Source organism: Zootoca vivipara, chromosome W, assembly GCF_963506605.1.
Source record: "Zootoca vivipara chromosome W, rZooViv1.1, whole genome shotgun sequence".
NCBI classification, from domain to species: Eukaryota; Metazoa; Chordata; class Lepidosauria; order Squamata; family Lacertidae; genus Zootoca; species Zootoca vivipara.
The window spans coordinates 3126881-3151180 of NC_083293.1; the positions used below are offsets into that span (position 1 = coordinate 3126881).

General features: G+C 51.1%; 1 protein-coding gene across 2 annotated transcripts; it reads left to right on the plus strand.

Moving 5' to 3' along the window:
- The first annotated feature begins 1843 nt into the window (after nucleotides 1-1843).
- LOC118078572 (four and a half LIM domains protein 1-like) lies at nucleotides 1844-23508 on the plus strand. 2 transcript variants are annotated; one of them, XM_060270013.1, is made up of 6 exons: nucleotides 1844-1962; nucleotides 9237-9418; nucleotides 12233-12407; nucleotides 18764-18933; nucleotides 19824-20010; nucleotides 21269-23508. In XM_060270013.1, exons 2-6 carry the CDS (start codon nucleotides 9263-9265, stop codon nucleotides 21421-21423), a joined length of 843 nt encoding a protein of 280 aa, XP_060125996.1. In that variant the 5' UTR covers nucleotides 1844-1962; nucleotides 9237-9262; the 3' UTR covers nucleotides 21424-23508. The 2 variants fall into 2 exon arrangements, with proteins under 2 accessions (XP_060125996.1, XP_034958378.1); XM_035102487.2 differs by lacking the exon at nucleotides 1844-1962 and adding an exon at nucleotides 1978-2147.
- Nucleotides 23509-24300: the final 792 nt, after the last annotated feature.

Below are 24300 nucleotides of genomic sequence, written 5' to 3' on the forward strand. Positions count from 1 at the left end.
GGAGGTCTTGAATCAGAGGCTTGACAGGCATATGTCAAGAATGCTTTGATGGTGTTTCCTGCTTGGCGGGGGGTTGGACTGGATGGCCCTCAGGGTCTCTTCCAACTCTACGATTCTATGATTCTATGAATGTCCTCTTTCACAGATTTTCTAAGGGCCAAGTTCCCCTGAGTAAAAGCAGTCAAAATCTGTGCCAACTCCCTGGTGGATAGCACTGATCCCAGCCTTCGGAGAGCTTTCACTAGGGCCCAGTTTCAAACCTTGCCAACACCATACCTGACCAGTAGATTTTAAACATTAGGAAGAACTTCCTGACAGTAAGAGCTGTTCGGCAGTGGGATTTGCTGCCAAGGAGTGTGGTGGAGTGGGTCTCCTTCTTTGGAGGTCTTTAAGCAGAGGCTTGACAGGCAGAAGTCAAGAATGCTTTGCTGGTGTTTCCTGCTCGGCAGGGGGTTGGACTGGATGGCCCTTGGGGTCTCTTCCAACTCTATGATTCTTTCAAATCGCAACCAGTGAAACTCCTGTGTGCAGTGATGGGCAACCTTTTGAGCTTGGTGTGTCAAAATTCGCCAAAAAACTGAGCATGAATTTTTTTTGGGGGGGGGGCTGTCACTTCGGGAGAAAACCCAAAATTCCACGATATTTATTCTTTAAATGACACCTTTAGAACTGCAATTCGTAAACGGTTCAAGTTGAATTCCTTTCTTGGTGTTAGGAATGGTAAATTACTTTTGTTCCATGGTCAATTTACAAGTGGCACAATGACCGCATTTAAAATGACCTTTGATTGCACTTAACTGAGACGGTTTCTCACCTACCGTGTTTCTCCGAAAATAAGAGACTGTATTATATTTATTTTTCCTGGGGGGAAAACAAAACACTATGATTCATTTTCAGGGGATGTCTTATTTTTTCCTCCTCCTCCTGCCACGGCCTGACAGTAAGAGTTGTTCGACAGTGGAATTTGCTGCCAAGGAGTGTGGCAGAGTCTCCTTCTTTGGAGGTCTTTAAGCAGAGGCTTGACAGCCATCTGTCAGGAATGCTTTGATGTTGTTTCCTGCTTGGCAGGGGGTTGGACTGGATGGCCCTTGTGGTCTCTTCCAACTCTATGATTCTTTGATTCTATGATTCTATGATATGATAGCCATGTTCAAATATATAAAAGGATGTCATATAGAGGAGGGTGAAAGGTTGTTTTCTGCTGCTCCAGAGAAGCGGACACGGAGCAATGGATTCAAACTACAAGAAAGACGCTTCCACCTAAACATTAGGAAGAACTTCCTGACAGTAAGGGCTGTTTGGCAGTGGGATTTGCTGCCAAGGAGTGTGGTGGAGTCTCCTTCTTTGGAGGTCTTTAAGCAGAGGCTTGACAGGCATATGTCAAGAATGCTTGGATGGTGTTTCCTGCTTGGCAGGGGGTTGGACTGGATGGCACTTGTGGTCTCTTCCAACTCTAGGATTCTATGATTCTATGTTTAGGAAGAACTTCCTGACAGTAAGAGCTGTTCGACAGTGGGATTTGCTGCCAAGGAGTGTGGTGGAGTCTCCTTCTTTGGAGGTATTTAAGCAGAGGCGAGACAGCCATCTGTCAGGAATGCTTTGATGGTGTTTCCTGCTTGGCAGGAGGTTGGACTGGATGACCCTTGGGGTCCCTTCCAACTCTAGGAGTCTATGATTCTATGATGCTCAGCCTGAACAATAATAATAATAATAAAATGATAGATCATTTCTGCCCCGCCCATCCAGCTGGCTCTCCCCAGCTGCTCTAAGCTGTTTCCAACAAAAGATTAAAAAGACAGGCGTTCAAAACTTCCCGAAATGATGCACACACACACAAGAGGGCTCAGATTCCTACAAGGGCTACTCAGCGTTTGGGAAATTTTGGGAGACTGAAGTAGCCGGGCAGGTATTTATATCCCGTTGGCGGTGCCCTATTCTTCTCCCCTGAGATCACCTAAAATGGTAAGATGTTTTCCATGGAAGTCCCGGGCAAAGGGGGTGTGGACAATCTCTTGGCCCCCCGCCCCCCAAGATTAATAGTCTCCCTCAACTCTCCAACTGGGACAAGTTCTTATCAGCCGAGTTCCTAAAGGAGGGCTGGTTGGGAACTGGTCCTCGCCGAAGGATGGCTTATCACAGGCACGCAGGTAACCCCTCTGCGCCCCAAATATATGTACAGTATATATATATATGGCATTATTTCGTTGTCTTTTGTGCTTTGGGCAAGAGTTCGGGCTGGCTGGCTGGCTTGCTGTTTCGACAGGATTTCACTGTGCTGGATATTCTTCCTTTGAGCCTCATGATTTTTTGGGGGAGGGGGGTTGGCTTTCTGGCAAATAAGGGGACCCTAGGTACAAGGATATTCCTTCCCGGTAAGGTGCTAAGGGATGGGCAGAAGGGCAGTTGGTAAATAACTTTATCTTTCAAATATATCAAAGGATGTCATATAGAGGAGGGTGAAAGGTGGTTTTCTTCTGCTCCAGAGAAGCGGACACGGAGCAATGGATTCAAACTGCAAGAAGCTTCCACCTAAACATGAGGAACAACTTCCTGACAGTAAGAGCTGTTCGACAGTGGGATTTGCTGCCAAGGAGTGTGGCGGAGTCTCCTTCTTTGGAGGTCTTTAAGCAGAGGCTTGACAGCCATATGTCAAGAATGCTTTGATGGTGTTTCCTGCTTGGCAGGGGGTTGGACTGGATGGCCCTTGGGGTCTCTTCCAATTCTATGATTCTAAGATTCTATTTATTGTATTTTCAACATGCTCTGTATCTGAAAACGAAAGCATTTATTTTAAAAAAAGAGGACTGCACAGCAGCAATCTAGTCTCATCATGTTCAGTGGGACTTATTCCCGAACCGACGGTGCAAACCAAGGCACTCCTTGCTTCTACCTTGTACCTAAAACTCTGCACAAGCCTGCATCAGATTTCCTAAACATTAGGAAGAACTTCCTGACAGTAAGAGCTGTTCGACAGTGGGATTTGCTGCCGAGGAGTGTGGTGGAGTCTCCTTCTTTGGAGGTCTTTAAGCGGAGGCTTGACAGCCATATGTCAAGAATGCTTGGATGGTGTTTCCTGCTTGGCAGGGGGTTGGACTGGATGGCCCTTGTGGTCTCTTCCAACTCTGTGATTCTATGATGCTATGGTTCCGGCCCTCCCATTTGCACGCTGCTGGGGAGCAGAAGAAATGCCGTGATCCACGGAGCACGGCTGCGTCGGCGGAGGGGGGCCCAGCAAGAGGCGGCTGCGCGGGAGCCGCTTCGGGGAGCGCAGCGCAGCGCGAAGAGCCTGGCGAGAGGCAGGTGAAGCCCGTTATCTGCATGGGCGACTGGGGGTTGGGCGCCCTGGGCGCTGATCGTCGGAAAGCCCCCGCCCCAGCAAAACATTAGGAAGAACTTCCTGACAGTAAGAGCTGTTCGACAGTGGGATTTGCTGCCAAGGAGTGTGGTGGAGTCTCCTTCTTTGGAGGTCTTTAAGCAGAGGCTTGACAGGCAGATGTCAAGAATGCTTGGATGGTGTTTCCTGCTTGGCAGGGGGTTGGACTGGATGGCCCTTGTGGTCTCTTCCAATTCTATGATTCTATGATTCTAAGATTCTATTTATTGTATTTTCACCATGCTCTGTATTATCTGAAAACGAAAGCGTTCATTTAAAAAAAGGACTGCCTAGCAGCAATCTAGTCTCATCGTGATCAGTGGGACTTATTCCCGAGCCGACCTTGTACCTAAAACTCTGCACAAGCCTGCATCGGAGAATTGTAGAGCTGAAAGGGATCCCTGAGGGTCATCTAGGCAACCCCCCCGGGGCAATGCAGGAATCTCAACTAGACCATCCCTGATGGATGGCCATCCTTCTTCTGTTTTCCCCCTCCGCCAGGACGCAACAACGGAGACCGGAGGTGGAGGAGGGAAGCCCAGCAGAGGGATGATATAGCTATCTCTGAAATTTCATGCATATCAGTTAATACCAAAATAAAAATTTAGTTGGTCTTTAAGGTGCTACTGAGGGAATTTTTTTATTTTGTTTCGACTGAGACCAACACAGCTACCTACCTGTAGTTAATACCGTGTTTCTCATAAAACAAGACGTACCTACAAAATAAGACATGGCAGGCTTTTCACGAGTTGATTCACTAGAAGACCTACCCCAAAAATAAGCCGCAGTGGGGGAGCAGGTCTGGCAAGGAAAGGAAGGCATTTAAGCACCTTCGGAAGAGCCGGCGGAATAAGTCCCACTGAACACGATGAGACTAGATTGCTGCTGTGCAGTCCTGTTTTCTTAAATGAATGCTTTCCTTTTCAGATAATACAGAGCATGGTGAAAATACAATAAATAGAATCTTAGAATCATAGAATCCTAGAGTTGGAAGAGACCCCAAGGGCCATCCAGTCCAACCCCCTGCCAAGCAGGAAACACCATCAAAGCATTCTTGACATGGCTATCATATCACCCCTTAACCTCCAGGCTAAACATACCCAGCCCCCTAAGCCGTTCCTCATAAAGCATTGTTTCCAGTCCTTTGACCATTTTGGTTGCCCTCTTCTGGACACGTTCCACCTTGTCAGTATCCTTCTTGAACTGAGCTTCAATCCCACTTTGCCAGCTGAGGGGAGGACGGAGGCTGCAGAAATCATTTCGCATCTTTCCAGAAACATTAGCGCACTCTCTCCCCCCCCCCAAAAGCTCTTTGCTTCCCAGTGTACCTCCCTCCCGTTTGTTGAATGTGCTCCGCGCACCGTTGCCACGACCCAAAATAGCCGGACCAAATTCCGGAGAAATGAGTGAAAGGGCAAGCGACTCAGGAAACAATGGGATCATGCGCCTATATTTAGATTAGATTTCGTGCCAGAGACAACATTGCAGAAACAAGTTCGCCATGAACACATTAGCTGTCCTTAGGAGGGAATGCTCTGTGGGGCCCCCTGCTTGCTTGCTCCTCTTGTTCTGAGCTTGTGGGCCTGACCCTGTAGCTGTGAGAGCTTCAGAGAGGAATGGCATAGAATCATAGCAGAACACAGTTTATGCCCTTGCTTCATGAAAATTAAAGAGGATCATAGAATCATAGAGTTGGAAGAGACCACAAGGGCCCTCCAGTCCAACCCCCTGCCAAGCAGGAAACACCATCAAAGCATTCTTGACATATGTCTGTCAAGCCTCTGCTTAAAGACCTCCAAAGAAGGAGACTCCACCACACTATTTGGCAGCAAATTCCACTGTCAAACAGCTCTTACTGTCAGGAAGTTCTTCCTAATGTTGAGGTGGAAGCTTCTTTCTTGTAGTTTGAATCCATTGCTCCGTGTCCGCTTCTCTGGAGCAGCAGAAAACAACCTTTCTCCCTCTTCCATATGACATCCTTTGATATATTTGAACATGGCTATCATATCACCCCTTAACCTTCTCTTCTCCAGGCTAAACATACCCAGCTCCCTAAGCCGTTCCTCATAAGGCATCGTTTCCAGGCCTTTGACCATTTTCGTTACCCTCTTCTGGACACGTTCCAGCTTGTCAGTATCCTTCTTGAACTGTGGTGCCCAGAACTGGACACCGTACTCCAGGTGAGGTCTGACCAGAGCAGAATACAGTGGTACTATTACTTCCCTTGATCTAGACGCTATACTCCTATTGATGCAGCCCAGAATTGCATTGGCTTTTTGAGCTGCTGCATCACACTGTTGACTCATGTCAAGTTTGTGGTCTACCAAGACTCCTAGATCCTTTTCACATGTACTGCTCTCAAGCCAGGTGTCACCCATCCTGTATTTGTGCCTTTCATTTTTTTGCTCAAGTGTAGTACTTTACATTTCTCCCTGTTAAATTTCATCTTGTTTGCTTTGGCCCAGTTGTCTAATCTGTGAAGGTCATTTTGAAGTGTGATCCTGTCCTCTGGGGTATTAGCCACCCCTCCCAATTTGGTGTCATCTGCAAACTTGCTCAGGATGCCCTCAAGCCTATCATCCAAGTCATTGATCAAGATGTTGAATAAGACTGGGCCCAAGACAGAACCCTGTGGCTCTTCCCACTAGTCACTACTCTCCAGGGTGAAGAGGAGCCATTGATCCTGGAGAGTAGTGACTAGTGGGGTGCCACAGATGTCTTTTGTTTTTCTAGCTTGATCAAAATGATCAATTCTTTCATAACAGGTAGATAGTTAAGAGATTAGGTGGCTTCTATGCCCCCAGAATTTGATCCTGTCCTCTGGGGTATTAGCCCCCCCTCCCAATTTGGTGTCGTCTGCAAACTTGCTCAGGATGCCCTCAAGCCCATCATCCAAGTCATTGATGAAGATGTTGCATAAGACTGGGCCCAAGACAGAACCCTGTGGCTCTTCCCACTAGTCACTACTCCCCAGGATGAAGAGGAGCCATCGATGAGCACCCTTTGGGTTCGGTCTTCCTCCCAGAGCTTGGGAAAGGGAACCTTTGTTGCGACCTAGGAAGGTTGCAAATCTCCGACGAGGCGTTGAACTGTTTCAACTCGGGAGCTTGTATGGCATGCTGTCGTTTTCTCTTTGGGGTCCGTCTCGCAGCGAGCTCTCTCTGGCAATCGGCCTGACTTTGTTGAACGTTGAGTTCCAAAACGCCGGGAATCTAGGATACGACGCGGTTGGAAAGACGATCAACTTCCAAAGCCGTTTTGGCCAAGATGGTTTGTCTGTCTCCTGTGTCCTGTCTCTTGATGGATGAGGCGACGGATTAATGGGAGACAACGGGTCAAGGTTAACATAGCTGGAAGTTTTGGCAAGGAGGAGGGGAGACAGCGTTCCAGCCGTTGGAGCAATGTGTTCCTTTGGGGATTATGAAGCAAAACAGGCTGTCCGGCTCTGGGTCAGGTCATGTTATTTTAAAAATCCGCTGCTCCTTTTTCCCTTATGGGGTACCCAATAGCCCCTCTAGAGTCCGTAAGTGGGTTCCCTATCGGTAGGAGAAAATGTGTTGTTGTTTAGCCGTTTAGTCTTGTCCGACTCTTCGTGACCCCATGGACCAGAGCACGCCAGGCACTCCTGTCTTGCACCGCCTCCCGCATTTTGGTCAGACTCATGTTCGTCGCTTCGAGAACACTGTCCGACCATCAGGGTGAAAGGTTGTTTTCTGCTGCTCCGGAGACCTCCATTGTAAAAAGATCATAAAATCAGAGAACATTCAGTTGCCATATTTTTCCATGTATAGCACGCCCCCCCCCCTGTAGATGATGCCCCCTTTTGGGGGGACTCAAAATTAAGGAATACGGGGGCACCTTTTAAAACATTTTTCATAGAATCCTAGAGTTGGAAGAGACCACAAGGGCCATCCAGTCCAACCCCCTGCCAAGCAGGAAGCACCATCAAAGCATTCTGCTTAAAGACCTCCAAAGAAGGAGACTCCACCACACTCCTTGGCAGCAAATCCCACTGCCGAACAGCTCTTACTGTCAGGAAGTTCTTCCTAATGTTGAGGTGGAATCTTCTTTCTTGTAGCTTGAATCCATTGCTCTGTGTCCGCTTCTCTGGAGCAGCAGAAAACAACCTTTCTCCCTCCCTTTTAAAGTAAAAAACACCTAGTCTTATACACAGAAAAGTACGGTACCTTGGCGATGGATTCTTTGGCTCCTGAACAACCAGGACTTCTTAGAAAGAGATAGAAAAGTTCACGGACAAACAAAACAGCAGAGTTTGCATATTTCAAGCCTTTTCCCTTGTTTTGGAGGAGAGAATCATAGAATCATAGAGTTGGAAGAAACCACAAGGGCCATCCAGTCCAACCCCCTGCCAAGCAGGAAACACCATCAAAGCATTCTTGACATATGCCTGTCAAGCCTCTGCTTAAAGACCTCCCAAGAAGGAGACTCCACCACACTCCTTGGCAGCAAATTCCACTGTCGAACAGCTCTTACTGTCAGGAAGTTCTTCCTAATGTTTAGGTGGAAGGCTTGACTCAATTCCAGGCAGCTTCCCACGCCCCGTGCTGGATCTCAAACGCTGTCTTTCGAAATGTGGGGTATCAAAGATCTTTTCCCGTGTCCGAGTGGGCCTCCTAGCTGGTTTTTTTTATTTAAAAAAACTTGGGGTTTTCTGGTCTCTGCTGTGATGGTCTCCTTGTCAAGAATCACCCACTTAGGTGTTTATTGGTCTGTGTAACATTGGGAAATGTCAATCACTTCTCCTACCTGGGCAGTCCTCTTTCCACAAGGGCCGACGTCGATGCCGAAATCCAGCACTGCCCGACTGAAGGGCAGAGTGTTTGAGAACTGGGGCATTTGCAGGGAAACCCAAATTTGCTATGGTATTACCAACCTGACTGCCTGCTTGCGAAACACGGACCCCTTATCAATGCCGTCTCCAACTCCTTGAAAGATTCCATCCATGGGGTCTCCAAAAACTTTGGGGAGACACAGGAGAACTAATGGGCTTGAGGGCATCCTGAGCAAGTTTGCAGATGACACCAAATTGCGTATTTAAATATGCGTATTTAATTTTATTATTTTTATTTTACTATATATCGTACTTGTATTTTCTATCTGTACAGTGGTACCTCTACTTATGAATAACTCTACTTACAAATGTTTCTACTTACGAATGGAGCTCCGTCCGCCATCTTGGATGCGGTTTAGATAGGATTTTTTCTACTTACGAATTTTTAGATAGGGTTGCTTCGACTTATGAATTTTTTCTCCCAATGAATTCCTATGGGATTCGACTTACAATTTTTTTCTACTTACGAATGTGTGTTCGGAGCGCATTAAATTCGTAAGTAGAGGTACCACTGTATGTCCAGTAAAGATTTCTAATTTGTTGTTGTGGGTTTGTTTCCTTCTGTGAGTAATTTCTTATTTAAGATGTTTTTTTGTTTCAACTATCTTATCTATATATGCTATAAATTTCCCCCCATTCTTTCATGTACACCTCGCTGCCTTGCTGTCTTATTCTCGATGTTAGTTTTGCAATTTCCATATATTCCACCGTTTTCCTTCTCCAGTCTTCTACTGATTGAATTGCCGTATATTCCGGCGTATAAGACGACTGGGCATATAAGACGACCCCCAACTTTTCGAGAGTTTGGGATACACTCGCTGTATAAGAAATATGACCCGGCGTATAAGATGACTCCTGACTATTGAGAAGATTTTCCTGGGTTAAAAAGTAGTCTTATACGCAGGAATATGCAGACCTGAGCTAGAATTACCCTCGCTCCTGTAGTCGCATATAGGAACATATGCAATCAACGGGTTATTTTTTTTTGTCGTTGTCTTCTTACTGCCGCAGGGCCTGCCAGCTACACGGTGGGCACCATGTCGGAGCGCTTCGACTGCCACTATTGCCGCGACAACTTGCACGGGAAGAAGTACGTGCACAAGGAAGGCCGCCATTGCTGCGTCAAGTGCTTCGAGAAGTTCTGCGCCAACACCTGTGCCGAGTGCAGGAAGCCGATCGGAGCTGATTCCAAGGTGGTTATTTGAACAGTTTGCTTCTTTGCTGAATGGATCTTTCCATCCCATGCTTCACCCCCCCCCCCAAAAAAAAATAAGTGTGGGGATGTTCAGGGTGGCGGGAGAGGACAAAGGCAATTTTGTCCCTCCAGCTGTTTGGGGACTTCATCATCCCTAGCTAGCAGGACCAGTGCTCAGGGAATTGGAGTCCCCAAAAAGTACCCATGATAAACTTGAAACTTATTTCCTGATGAATAGACTACAAACTTGGTAGACCACCAACTTGACAATGCTACCATTCAGTGGATTTGTAACTGGCTGACTGACCGAACCCAAAGGGTGCTCATCAATGGCTCCTCCTCATCCTGGAGAGTAGTGACTAGTGGGGTGCCACAGGGTTCTGTCTTGGGCCCAGTCTTATTCAACATCTGGATGATGGGCTTGAGGGCATCCTGAGCAAGTTTGCAGACGACACCAAATTGGGAGGGGTAGCTAATACCCCAGAGGACAGGATCACACTTCAAAATGACCTTAACAGATTAGACAACTGGGCCAAAGCAAACAAGATGAATTTTAACAGGGAGAAATGTAAAGTACTACACTTGGGCAAAGAAAATGAAACACACAAATACAGGATGGGTGACACATGACTTGAGAGCAGTACATGTGAAAAGGATCTAGGAGTCCTGGTAGACCACAAACTTGACATGAGTCAACAGTGTGATGCAGTAGCTAAAAAAAGCCAATGCAATTCTGGGCTGCATCAATAGGAGTGTAGCGTCTAGATCAAGGGAAGTAATAGTACCACTGTATTCTGCTCTGGTCAGACCTCACCTGGAGTACTGTGTCCAGTTCTGGGCACCACAGTTCAAGAAGGATACTGACAAGCTGGAATGTGTCCAGAGGAGGGCAACCAAAATGGTCAAAGGCCTGGAAACGATGCCTTATGAGGAACGGCTTAGGGAGCTGGGTATGTTTAGCCTGGAGAAGAGAAGGTTAAGGGGTGATATGATAGCCATGTTCAAATATATAAAAGGATGTCATATAGAGGAGGGGGGAAGGTTGCTATACTCCTATTGATGCAGCCCAGAATTGCATTGGCTTTTTGAGCTGCTGCATCACATTGTTGACTCATGTCAAGTTTGTGGTCTACCAAGACTCCTAGATCCTTTTCACATGTACTGCTCTCAAGCCAGGTGTCTCCCATCCTGTATTTGTGCCTTTCATTTTTTTTGCCCAAGTGTAGTACTTTACATTTATCCTTGTTCAAATTCATCTTGTTTGCTTTGGCCCAGTTATCTAATCTGTTAAGGTCATTTTGAAGTGTGATCCTGTCCTCTGGGGTATTAGCCACCCCTCCCAATTTGGTGTCATCTGCAAACTTGCTCAGGATGCCCTCAAGCCCACCATCCAAGTCATTGATAAAGATCACATTGATAAACATCACAGTCTCTTGGGAGTTGGGACATGCCTGAATATGACACAGCCTCCTCGTGACTGTTATCCTGCACCCGCTCCCTGGATCGAGAGAAGCAATGGAAAAAATCGGGCTGGGAACTGCCGGATAAGAACCAATCGATGGCCTTGCTAAAAAAAACCAAAAACGTGAATGTGCAAAACTTATTGGGCCGCTTTCCCTAGGTAGTTACAGGCTCTTGCCTTTAAATGGGAAGCAGTGAAAATCGTCGGGCGGAGGAGGGGAAAATGTGCAGAGAAATGGGAACGGCTGTCAGATAGATAAGATAGATAGATAGGCAGGTAGGTAGATAGATAGGATAGATAGACAGATACAGATAGATAAGATAGATAGATAGATAGATAGATAGATAGATAGACAGACAGACAGACAGACAGACAGACAGACAGACAGACAGACAGACAGACAGATAGGATAGGTAGGTAGGTAGGTACATGGTTTATTAGATAGAAAAATGATAGATCAAGCTTCCCCAAACTAAGGCCCGGGGGCCGGATGCGGCCCACAAGGCTTTCTTATGCGGCCCCCGGCACCCCCCCTCGCTGCCCACTGCTGCCGCGTGCTCTTGACGGCGCGGCTGCCCACTTCCGGGTCGCCGGAGCATCAGAAATAGCTTGCGCACATGCACAAAGTGTCATTTCCGGCGCACTTCTGGGTCGGAGGAGGCCCGTGCGCACGTGCACACGCTCTTTCTGCTGTTTCGGTGACCCGGAAGTGCGCTGGAAATCGCTCCCACGTGCTCCGGCCCCCAGCGCAATTGGCGCTGGCGGCACCAGCCCTCGGCAACGTAAGTTTGGGGACCCCTGTGATAGATGATCGGCATGCCTGCCAAGTTGCTGTCGCGGAAATAAGGGACCACGCGGAAGTAGCAGACCGGAAGTAGCGCTGCCGCCATTTTGGAACTGGGCGGAACATGCTCAGAAGTGACTTTTGATGCTGCTTTGATGTGCCAGAAGTTGCACTGCAGCCGTTTTGGAACTGGGCAGAACAGCATCAAAAGTCGCTTCTGCGCATGCTCGGCCCAATTCCAAAATGGCCGCCGCGCCAGAATACACTGGGGGAAAACAAAAAAAAAATCTGTTTTTTCAGCTAGGAACAGCTGGAAAACCGGGGATTTCCCGGGGAATACGGGAGACTTGGCAGCTATGATGATCGGTAGAGATAGATAGATTAGATCGACAGATATAAGAGCTAGATAAGTTGACAGGTTAAATAGAGAGATGGATGGATAGGAGATAGATAGTAGATCGATCGATCAGGATCAGGGAGTCCCCCCCGACCCGAAAAACAGGACTTCTGTCAGGATTCAACCTCAATTCTGCTGCCTTCCTCCCCTCCTCCCTCCCTCCCTCCAGGAGTTGCATTTTAAGAACCGCTACTGGCACGAAAACTGTTTCCGCTGCTTCAAGTGCTCCACGTCGCTGGTCAATGAGCCCTTCATGCTGAAGGAGCACAACAAAGTCTGGTGCAGCAAGTGCACTATGGATCAAGGCCCGCACTGCAAGGGCTGCCAAAAGCCCATTGTGGCAGGTAGGTCTCTTCCCGGCTGCCTCGCACCCCCTTATTGCAAAGATCTGACATCATTAAAATACATTCATATGTGTCACAGTGGCCTGGGTGGGCTACTTCAGAGAAACGACTCCACACAGCTCTGCATTTTATTGTTTTATTGGTGCTGTGTATTTACAGTGCTAAAAGCAGTGCTATTTACAGAGATTAACACATCTTATCGGTCTTCTTCAGAACCTCCGAATGGAGGTTGGCGCGTTCTCCTCCAGCATAAAAGCTTGGGGAGACCCAGCCTCTTCCCCCGAAGTTTCTTGCGCAATTCCGGAGTCGGTGGGATTGGCCTTCCCCCCTTGCTCCCCCCTTCCTGTCCCACCTTGGGCAGTGGCTCTGCTACCTTGCCTGAGCCTCGGACACCACTTCCTGCTTCTCCACTTGAGTCGGAACTCTCCCTGCTTTCCCCAGCGCTCGGAGATGGGCTGGATCTCAAGATGGGAGGGACCTCCCGATATCCCCTGTCCCTCACATCCACCCCCCTCCCAAGCCCTCCTTCTCCCCTCCCTAGGGGCCCCGAGGGTGCCGGGGACGACTGAAAACCTAAGAAATCCGTGTCGTCGGAGCCTGTGGGTGTGAAAACCTCCCCCCAATCCAGCGAGTTTCCTCCTTCCCCCTGAGAAGACGGAAAGCCCAAAAAGTCCGTGGCATCAGAGCTGGTGGGAGTAAAAATCTGTTGCCAGTCCTCCCCTGCCTCTGACGTGGTGGACCTCGGAGAAACCCACACCTCTTCCTCAGGATCCTCAAACTCCGCTTCCCACCTCCATGGAGAACTGCTCTCTGCGACCTCTTCCTCCGGCCCCTCCCCCTCTCCGTCCCTTTCCATGTGCCAGGGCTTGGGCCTGTGGGGGAAAAGGGCGTGGAATTCTTCCACTAAGAATTCCTCCTGAATTTCCGTGGCTGGTACCCATTCATTCTGGGACGGCGGGGCATCCTCCCACGCCATGAGGTACTCCAGGCCCCCCACCCCTCTTCGTGAATCAAGGATGGCCGTGGCTTCATTGAATTGCTCCCTGACTCCCCTCTCCCCCCCTCCCTCGGGGGGCTGTTCGCTGCCTTGGAACCGGCTGCTTTCCCTGTACGGCGACAGCAGCGATCTATGAAATACTGGGTGCACCCTCATGTCTTCCGGCAGTTCCAGCCTGAAGGCTACCGGGTTGACCTGTTGTGTGACCGTGAAGGGGCCCAACCTTCTGGGCGCCAATTTTTTGCACCGCCCTCTGGTGGGAAGGCCCTCAGAGGACAACCACACCTTGTCCCCCACCCTGATGACCTCCCCCTGTCGCCTGTGGCGATCTGCCCCCTTCTTGTACGCTTCCTTGGCCCTCTCCAAGTGCTCTCTGAGTTGCTGGTGCACCGTCTTCAGTTCCTCCGCCCAATCCTCTGCCTGTGGGCCCTCCTCCTCCTCCTCCCTCTCCCTCTCTGGGAAAGATCTGAGGTTGCGCCCGTAGTTGGCCTTAAAGGGTGACACCCCTGTGGAGACGTGCACTGCATTGTTGTAGGCAAATTCTGCCAGTGGCAGGCGATCCACCCAGTCAGTTTGCCTCTGGCTGACGTAGCATCTCAGGTACTGCTGCAAAATGGCGTTGACCCTCTCCGCCTGTCCATTGGTCTGCGGATGCCGGGCCGTCGACAAGCTGACCTCCACCTGCTGGAGGTTCTTGAGCCGCCGCCAGAACCTGGAAACAAATTGGCGGCCTCAGTCCGAAATAACCCTTAAGGGTAATCCATGCAGTCTGAATACATGGTCAACGAACAGTTTGGCCGTCTCTTCTGCAGAGACCGCCCTGGCACACGGTATAAAATGGCACATTTTGGACATGAGGTCCACCACCACCAACACTGCGGTCTTGCCCCTGGAAGAAGGCAGGTCTGTGATGAAGTCCATGGACACTACTTCCCACGGCCTGTGCGGTGTGGCTAATGGCTCCAGCAACCCTGCTGGTGCTGTTCTGACTACTTTTGCTCGCTGGCAGGTGTCACAGCCCCTTACATAGTCCCGAACATCCTCCCGCACCCCTGGCCACCAGAAGTGTCTCATGACTAAGTGAGTGGTCTTGTCCCTTCCAAAATGACCCGCCGTTGGGTTGTCGTGCATCTGCTTGAGGACCTTACCTCTGAGCTGGGTGGTAGGCAGGTACAGGGCTCCCCTGTAAAAAAGCAACCCCCTCCTTTCCTCAAAGCCTTTGGCTTGCTTCCTCCCCCCTCGCAGATCTCTGAAGATGCGGGTGGCGAACTCATCTGCTGCCGTTAGTGCTGTGAGTTCTGCCTCGCTCACCACTGCTGCTCCGCAGGACCATGCCGACGGGGGAAACACGTGTCGGGGTGCTGGTGGCAATTCCTCCTCCATGTACTCTGGCTTGCGGGAGAGGGCATCCGCCCTGACATTCTGCTCTCCCGGTATGTAGTGGATGGAGAAGTTGAAGTGCGAGAAGAACTCTGCCCACCGTATCTGCCGCTGGTTGAGCACCCTGGCTGTTCTCCAGAACTCCAGGTTCTTGTGGTCCGTGCACACCTGAATGGGGTGCTTGGCGCCCACCAGGAAGTGTCTCCAGTGTCGAAACGCAGAATGGATCGCCAAAAGTTCCTTATCAAACACCGTGTAGTTGCGTTCTGGCTGTGTCAGCTTTCTGGAGAAAAAGGCGCAGGGTCTCCACTCTCTGTTGGCATCCAGTTGCAGTAAGACCGCGCCCACCGCTCGGTCCAAAGCATCAGTCTCGACGCGTAGGGGCGCGTCCTGTACCACGTGGAACAGGTTCTGGTCTGAGGCGAACACTCTCTTGAGGCCTTCGAACGCTGCTTGCGCCTCCGGTGTCCACCTGAACTTCTGCTTGCCTCTCAGGCAGTCAGTGATGGGAGCCGTAACACGATAGAAGTTCTTGATGAACTTCCTGTAGAAGTTGGTGAAGCCTAGTAAGCGTTGGGCATCTTTGCGCGTCCTGGGGCTGTGCCAGTCCAGGATGGCCTGCACCTTGTCCTTGTCCATTGCTAGCCCCTTGTCTGACAGCTTGTAGCCCAGGAAGTCCACTTCCTTGGTGTGAAACTTGCACTTCTCCAGCTTCACATACAGGTGGTGCTCCTTCAGACGCTGCAAGACCTCCCTGACATCCTTCACATGCTGCACTGGGTCATTGGAGTAAATAAGGATGTCGTCTAAAAAGACCAAGCAGTTCTTGAAGAGGAGGGACCCCAGTACGTGATGCATGAAGGCCTGGAAGCATGCTGAGCCCCCTTGCAAACCGAAGGGCATCACCAGATATTCAAAAGAGCCCAGAGGCGTGAACATCGTGGTCTTCCACTCATCGCCTTCCCTGATCCTGATCAAGTTGTACACCCCCCTCAGGTCGAGCTTGGTGAAGATCTTGCCCCTGCGTGCCGCTGTCAGCAGATCGTCCACTCTGGGCATTGGGAAAGCCACCGGTTCCGTCATGCTGTTCAGCCTTCTGAAATCAACCACCAGACGGCGCTGTTGCGTGTCTTTCTTGTCCACCCAGAAGACCGGGCTGCCCCCTGCTGCCTTGCTTTCTCTGATGAACCCCCTCTTGAGGTTCTTGTCGATGAACGCACGCAGATCATCCAGTTCCTGATCTGACATGGAGTACAGCTTGGCTGGGGGTAGCGTGGCCCCTGGCACCAGGTTGATCTGGCAGTCAAACGACCTGTGGGGGGGTAGGTGGTCGGATTCCGCTTCGCTGAAGACCTCCTGTAGGTCCCAATATGGTTTGGGAATCGCCTCTCCCCCCTTGATGTGCATGGTGGCCACCGTGGCTATCGGTGGCCCCTCCCCTGGTTGGCGCTGCATGCAATGTTCCAGACAAAAGTCCGATACAAACGTGATGCATCTCTGGTGCCAACTGATGGAGGGGTCATGGCACGCCAGCCAGCTCATGCCCAAGACGATGGGGGGGGGGTCTGAGATGGTGGTGACGTTGAATGCCAGCGTCTCCGAGTGCCTTCCCACCGTCGTTCTCATGGCGGGGATTTGGTGGGTGATGGCCCCTCCCCGCAACTCCCTGCCGTCAATGGTGGAGACGTGCAGGGGAAAGTCCAGCTGCAGAAGTTGGATCTGGTGCGCTTCTGCAAATTCTCTCAAAAAAAAGTTCGCTGACGCTCCCGAATCTATTAGACCCAGGACGGTCAGGGGGTACCCATTTGGGAGCGTTAGCGTCACTTCTAGAACCACCCCTGCTCTGGGGGGGGGGCTGGCACTGCTCCTCGCTGCGCGGGTGGGTGGGCTGGGGCTGTTGTCTGCCGATTGCGCCTGGCTGCTGCCCCTTGTCTCCTGCAGCCAGGCTGTCTCGTTTCCCTGCTGTGGTGCTGCGTCAGTGGCGGTGGGGGCAGTTTCTGATGAGATGCTGAGGGGAGTTGCAGAGGAAGCAGTTCCCGCCCCTTCCCTCTTTGCGTCTTGGCGCCGCTGGGGTTTGAAAAGCCCGCGTGCGCACGCTATCAATTTGCATGGGTTCCTGGTCTGCCCCGGCCCCAGGCGTGGCCTGGGATGGCTGTTGGGGGAGTGGCTTCTGCTGCAACCGTGGGAACCAAGGCCGTGTTGCGCGCGTTGTTTGCTTGTCGTTCCACCGAGATTCCTGCCTCACCCCCACCGCCAGAGCCGCTTTACTCAACTCATCCATATTACTGGGCTTCGGACCTCTCGAGAGCTCATCCTTCACATCCTCATGCAGTCCCAAATAGAACGCAGCTTCCATCGGAGGCGAGTGAAGCTCCCACCCCAGCTTGTGCACCAGCATGGTGAATTTAGCCCAATATTCGCGAACTGTCATTTTTCCCTGGCGTAAATTATGAAGCTCCTCCTTGGTATGGTCCATATGACTGTCACTCGCATACATTACTTTTAAAGCTTCTAGAAATAATTTGACATTCTTCATGCAAGGGTTTTTTGCCGCGATTAACGGTCTGAGCCACTCCCTTGCTGGTCCGGTAAGATGTTCGACTATAAACGCTACTCTGTGCGCATCATCAGGGAACTCATCATTGTGGAGCTCAAGGGCATATAATATCTCAGTCTCAAAGCCCTGATATTCCCTTGGGTCCCCATTGAACTTGCTTACTAGGGTCCCCGCTCTCCTTCCTGGCAGTACTTGGAGTTGCCCCCCCCCCGCCGCCGCCCTTGTTCTTCTCTGCATCCAACTTGTTTTGGAGCTCCACCGCTAGCGTTCTTAGCTGCTGCTCTTTATCCTGTAGCGATCTCACCTGGTCAATGAGATTCTGCCTGTCCTCCTGGCTTTTCCGCGTTTCCTCTTTGGCCGCTTTTAATTCTCCCTGTGCCTGCAACGCCAGTTGCTGCAGCTCCTGCTGGGCTTGCTCCGTGAGCTGCCGCCATTTCTCCGCCTCTTGCGCGCTCATTCCGGCACTCCAAAGTAGCCCAAAAAAAAGATTCGGAGGTTGCTGTCACAGTGGCCTGGGTGGGCTACTTCAGAGAAACGACTCCACACAGCTCTGCATTTTATTGTTTTATTGGTGCTGTGTATTTACAGTGCTAAAAGCAGTGCTATTTACAGAGATTAACACATCTTATCGGTCTTCTTCAGAACCTCCGAATGGAGGTTGGCGCGTTCTCCTCCAGCATAAAAGCTTGGGGAGACCCAGCCTCTTCCCCCGAAGTTTCTTGCGCAATTCCGGAGTCGGTGGGATTGGCCTTCCCCCCTTGCTCCCCCCTTCCTGTCCCACCTTGGGCAGTGGCTCTGCTACCTTGCCTGAGCCTCGGACACCACTTCCTGCTTCTCCACTTGAGTCGGAACTCTCCCTGCTTTCCCCAGCGCTCGGAGATGGGCTGGATCTCAAGATGGGAGGGACCTCCCGATATCCCCTGTCCCTCACAATATGAATCATAGAATCCTAGAGTTGGAAGAGACCCCAAGGGCCATCCAGTCCAACCCCCTGCCAAGCAGGAAACACCATCAAAGCATTCTTGACATATGAGCCTATGATCATCATCATCATGTCAAGAATCCTGTATTTGTGCCTTTCATTATTATTTTTGCCCAAGTGTAGTACTTTACATTTCTCCTTGTTCAAATTCATCTTGTTTGCTTTGGCCCAGTTGCCTAATCTGTGAAGGTCATTCTGAAGCATTATTCTTATATTTATATCTTTATCTTTTTCTTATCTTTATTCTTATTTTTTCTTATTTATTCTTATCTTTATATTTTTTAAAATATTTTTATGTCATTTTATATTTTTATACTTTTCTCTTTGTATTGAGAAATGTCTCTCTTTCTGACTATCGGTCGAAGGTTTTCTCAGCGCCATGAATTTGAACCGATCTAGCAGCGAGCGCCACCTCCTTCCCCCCCCCTCTCTCTTTGCAGGTGACCAGAATGTGGAATACAAGAAGACGGTTTGGCACAAGGAGTGTTTCACCTGCAGCCAATGCAAGCAGGTGATTGGCACCGCCAGCTTCTTCCCCAAGGACGACGAGATTTATTGCACCTCCTGCCATGAGCAGAAATTCGCCAAGACCTGCGTGAAATGCAAGCAGGTGAGTCGGGCCGACCCCGCCCCCCCGCCCCCCGCTTACCTGGATCCCATTCGGATCCTGGCTTTCCTTCAATGGGCTCGGAGCTGTGCCAACATCATCAGCTTCCTGAGACGTATTCTTGGACTCCCAACTGTTATCAAATACTTACCTTCCGAGTCGCGGACTGCAGAATCCGGGACCGGCAGCCGTGTGACGCCGGACGTTGCGTCGACGTAACTTCCGGTGTCCCTTTGCCCATCTATGGGCACCAAAAATGGCCGCCGCCGACACCGGGAGTCACTTCTATGCACTTCCGGACATGCGTAGGTGCGACTTTTGAAGCCGCCGCCGGCCATTTTTGGTGCCAACAGAAGGGCAAATCGGAAAGGAAAAAAATGGCCGCCGGCAGGAGAAAAACGGGAGACGAAGTGATACGGGGGACCACCGGGAAGAGGTAAGTAAAAACGGGGGTTTCCCGGGGAAAACGGGGTACTTGGCAGCTATGATCAAATATGAAACAACTAGTATCTTGAAGCCCGTTAAATTAACGGATGCTAGAACATGCGGTTCCCCCGCCCATTCCCGCTCTCTCTCTCTCCCCCTCCCTTATTTTCTCCACCCACACGCACCGGGACTCTCCTGGGCTGCCACTGGCGGTGCTCCCCCGTCGCTGCTACGCGTCCTCCTCCTCCTCCTCCGCGGTCCATGCCTACGCAGGGGAGGGGAGAAGGAAGGGGCGGCCAGGGCCCTCTTTCCTTCCTGCCCTCCCCCTGGGCTCGAGCCCCCTCCAGCGGCTGCTCCCATCGACACTCTCCCTGTCATTCGCCCCCCCCTCGGCCGCCGCCGGCGGGACGAATGGTTCCCCGGGAGTCCAAGCAGCGCTTGACCTCTGACCTCCGTCCCCATGCCAGGCCATCACCTGCGGAGGGGTCGCCTACCAGGAGAAGCTGTACCACGCCGAGTGCTTCGTCTGCTCCACTTGCTCCAAGAAACTCGGAGGGCAACGCTTCACGGCCGTGGAGGACCATTTCTACTGCGTCGATTGCTACAAGTCCTTTGTGGCCAAAAAATGCAGAGGTTGCCAGAACCCCATCACAGGTGGGTCAGGGATGGGTCCGGGGCGGGTGCCTGGAGGCAGGTGGAGGACGGGTGGCAGCTCACGGGTTGAGGTCGGATCCTGGCAAGGCAGCATAAACATTAGGAAGAACTTCCTGACAGTAAGAGCTGTTCGGCAGTGGGATTTGCTGCCAAGGAGTGTGGTGGAGTCTCCCTTCTTTGGAGGTCTTTAAGCAGAGGCTTGACAGGCATATGTCAAGAATGCTTTGATGGTGTTTCCTGCTCGGCAGGGGGTTGGACTGGATGGCCCTTGTGGTCTCTTCCAACTCTACGATTCTATGGCAGCTAACGGGGTTGAGGTCGGATCCTGGCAAGGGAGCGGTACCTGTCCTGGTACTGAATGGGGCAACTGTGCCCCTGAAGGACCAGCTGCCCAGCCCATTTTGGACCCATGGAGGCGCAGGTTCCTTCTGGGTCCATCTGGGACGCAGGATGAGACCCTTCACTGCCCAGAGTGGTGCATGCTCTGGTTATCTCCCGCCTGGACTACTGCAGTGGTGGCCAAACTTGGCCCCCTAGCTGTTTTGGGACTACAATGCCCATCGTCCCTGACCGCTGGTCCTGTGAGCTAGGGACGATGGGAGTTGTAGTCCCAAAAGGCCTGGAGGGACAAGTGTGGCCACACCTGATCTAGAACAGTGGTGGCCAAACTCAGCCCCCCAGCTGTTTTGGGACTACAGCGCCCATCGTCCCTGACCTGGTCCTCTGAGCTAGGGGTGATGGGAGTTGTAATCCCAAAAGGGGTGGAGGGCCAAGTGTGGCCACGCCTGATCTAGCACAGTGGTGGCCAAACTCGGCCCCCCAGCTGTTTTGGGACTACAATGCCCATCGTCCCTGACCGCTGGTCCTGCTAGCTAAGGATCATGGGAGTTGTAGGCCGAGTTTGAGGAAGCCTGCGAGTCTTGGGAGACCTGAGGGGGACCCGTCCCCAAACTCCCCCACCCCTTCTTCCAGGCCTAGGCAAACTCGGCCCTCCAGCTGTTTTGGGACTACATTGTCCATCGTCCCTGACCGCTGGTCCTGTGAGCTAGGGGTGATGGGAGTTGTAATCCCAAAAGAGCTGGAGGGCCAAGTGTGGCCATGCCTGATCTAGTGCAGTGGGGGCCAAACTCTGCCCCCCAGCTGTTTTGGGACTACAATGCCCATCGTCCCTGACCGCTGGTCCTGTGAGCTTGCCTGTTATGCCCGGAGGAAGTCCTTTTTAACCCTTTCCTTCCCCGCTCCTCCTCTGAACCCACAGGCTTCGGGAAAGGCACCAACGTGGTGAGCCACGAAGGCCACTCCTGGCACGACTACTGTTTCAACTGCAAAAAGTGCTCCGTCCCGCTGGCCAACAAGCCCTTCGTCTTCCACGCCGAGCAAGTCTACTGCCCCACCTGCGCGAAGAAGCTGTAAGGGGAGGAGCCGGGGGCAAGGGGGCCTCGCCTCTCCCCTGGAGGGGTTCGATCCTGCGACTCGCCTGCCCGCGTCGTAAGCTTTCCCATCCCCGTCCTTACGAAGTGCCCGGCATCTCCCCAACTACCCAGCTGACAGGCGGCGTTCAATAAAAGCTCTGCCTTAGCATCCTAAGTAGCGCTAACCTTGCTTAAACGTCCTGACAGTAAGAGCTGTTCGACAGTGGGATTTGCTGCCAAACTAACCTCGCTTTAACTTCCTGACAGTAAGAGCTGTTCGACAGTGGGATTTGCTGCCAAGGAGTGTGGTGGAGTCTCCTTCTTTGGAGGTCTTTAAGCAGAGGCTTGACAGGCATATGTCAAGAATGCTTTCGTGGTGTTTCCTGCTTGGCAGGGGGTTGGACTGGATGGCCCTTGTGGTCTCTTCCAACTCTAGGATTCTATGATTCTAACTTCAAGAAAGAAGATTCCACCTAAACATTAGGAAGAACTTCCTGACAGTAAGAGCTGTTCGGCAGTGGGATTTGCTGCCAAGGAGTGTGGTGGAGTCTCCTTCTTTGGAGGTCTTTAAGCAGAGGCTTGACAGGCATATGTCAAGAATGCTTTCGTGGTGTTTCCTGCTTGGCAGGGGGTTGGACTGGATGGCCCTTGTGGTCTCTTCCAACTCTAGGATTCTATGAAAAGCTCAACAACTCTGAGTTCAACCCCCTAAAAAAATTGGTGGTTATTAAATAGTGGGTGGACGACACAGCGATTCTTCAAGAAGCTCTTTATTCGGGAGCCAGAACAGAACTGAACTGCATTGCCGAGCTGGCCTGCTTTTATAGAGGCTGGCTCAAACAATGTATCAAAGGAGGCTTTCATGGTGTTTCCTGCTTGGCAGGGGGTTGGACTGGGTGGCCCTTGGGGTCTCTTCCAACTCTATGATTCTACGTCTTTTAAAAGCAGGATAGTTGCTGATTTCCTTGACATCTCATGGCGCCACCACCAAAAAAGCCCTCTGCTTGTATTACACTGAATCCTAGAGTGGGGTGGGGGCAAAATGCTTGTGTGCTCTTCCATCATGTCACAAATCCCACGAAAGCCAGGAAAAAACAGAGGAGGGTGAAAGGTTGTTTTCTGCTGCTCCAGAGAAGCGGACACGGAGCAATGGATTCAAACTACAAGAAAGAAGATTCCACCTCAACATTAGGAAGAACTTCCTGACAGTAAGAGCTGTTCGGCAGTGGAATTTGCTGCCAAGTCTCCTTCTTTGGAGGTATTTAAGCAGAGGCTTGACAGGCATATGTCAAGAATGCTTTGATGGTGTTTCGGGAGGGGCCCAGTCCACTGTCCCCCAGACCCTGTGGGGGGCTGGACTGTATTTTTTTGGGGGGGGGGAAAGGGATGAACAAATTCCTATGCCCCACAAATTAATAAAAGGACCCATTCTACTCACGTGAAAACAAGCCCTAGGTCAGGCATCCCCAAACTTTGGCCCTCCAGATGTTTTGGACTACATTTCCCATCTTCCCCGACCACTGGTCCTGTTAGCTAGGGATCATGGGAGTTGTAGGCCAAAACATCTGGAGGACCGCAGTTTGGGGATGCCTGCCCTAGGTGATAGTATGTCAATATGCAGACCTTGTGTGTATATTTTTTTGGGGGGGGGGAACAAATCCCTACGCCCCACAAATCACTCAGAGGTTCATTTTAAAGAAAAGGACCCATTCGACTCACGTGAAAACAAGCTAGTATGTGAAGACGCAGGTCTGATCAAAACCACACAGACACGTCTCCAGAAAACCTCGCCTTCGCAGATTAACGGAACATAAATGCATCAATGTGCATTAAGGAATCAAATGCAAACGTTTATGGCACGCCGTTTCTCCCGCCCATTCTTCCCCGATACTTGTACCTGTTATCACATCCCTTCCGGTGGAGTGTCTCAAGGGGGGATTAAGGGAAGGGGCGTTACGGGAAGCAACACTGTATAAAAAGTAATAAACGTCTCCCGTTTGGGGGGTCTTCTCCTTTCCTCCTCGGGGAGACTGGCTTCGACCCTGCTGCCGCAGAAATCTCAAATAAAGATCCAGCTTTGCTTCAACTCGCCTGGCTTTGTATTTCGTTTTGGCCGACCGCGGGTACCGTCGCGGGTTCCCCTACGGACAGGAGTCCCGTTATCTTTCCCCGTTCCTGGAAACCTCGCGTGGGAACCTCAAACCATTGATGGACAAAGGAGGACAAACTGGTAACAGGGAAAAAACTTGGTATGGGTGAAAATGAGATCCTAAGTATGGAGATATGGTCAATAGGGACCCAGGTGGCGCTGTGGGTTAAACCACTGAGCCTAGGGCTTGCTGATCAGAAGGTCGGCGGTTCGAATCCCTGCGACGGGGTGAGCTCCCGTTGCTCGGTCCCAGCTCCTGCCAACCTAGCAGTTCGAAAGCACGTCAAAATGCAAGTAGATAAATAGGAACCGCTCCGGCGGGAAGGTAAACGGCGTTTCCGTGCGCTGCTCTGGTTCGCCAGAAGCGGCTTTGTCATGCTGGCCACATGACCTGGAAGCTATACGCCGGCTCCCTCGGCCAATAATGCGAGATGAGCGCGCAACCCCACAGTCGGTCACGACTGGACCTGATGGTCAGGGGTCCCTTTACCTTTACCTTTATGGTCAACAGGGCGATTCATAAATGCTCAAATAAAAGTGATCACATCTGGAAGTCAGGGAGGGGAACAGGAGGAGGTCAAGGCTCAATTTGAGCAAAGATCTATGGGATGAAGGAATTTCATTCGGTTGTTATAAAGCATGTCCAACAGGTAGATCGTGACGGGGGGGGGGGGCTAATACCCCAGAGGACAGGATCACACTTCAAAATGACCTTAACAGATTAGACAA

Bases quoted from the DNA above. Each gene is read 5' to 3' on its own strand.
- LOC118078572 (XM_035102487.2), top strand. From the start codon at position 2,126: ATGGCTTATCACAGGCACGCAG. The intron at 9,419-12,232 runs GTGGTTATTTGA...CCCTCCCTCCAG, and splicing joins CGATCGGAGCTGATTCCAAG to GAGTTGCATTTTAAGAACCG. The intron at 18,934-19,823 runs GTGAGTCGGGCC...TCCCCATGCCAG, and splicing joins CCTGCGTGAAATGCAAGCAG to GCCATCACCTGCGGAGGGGT.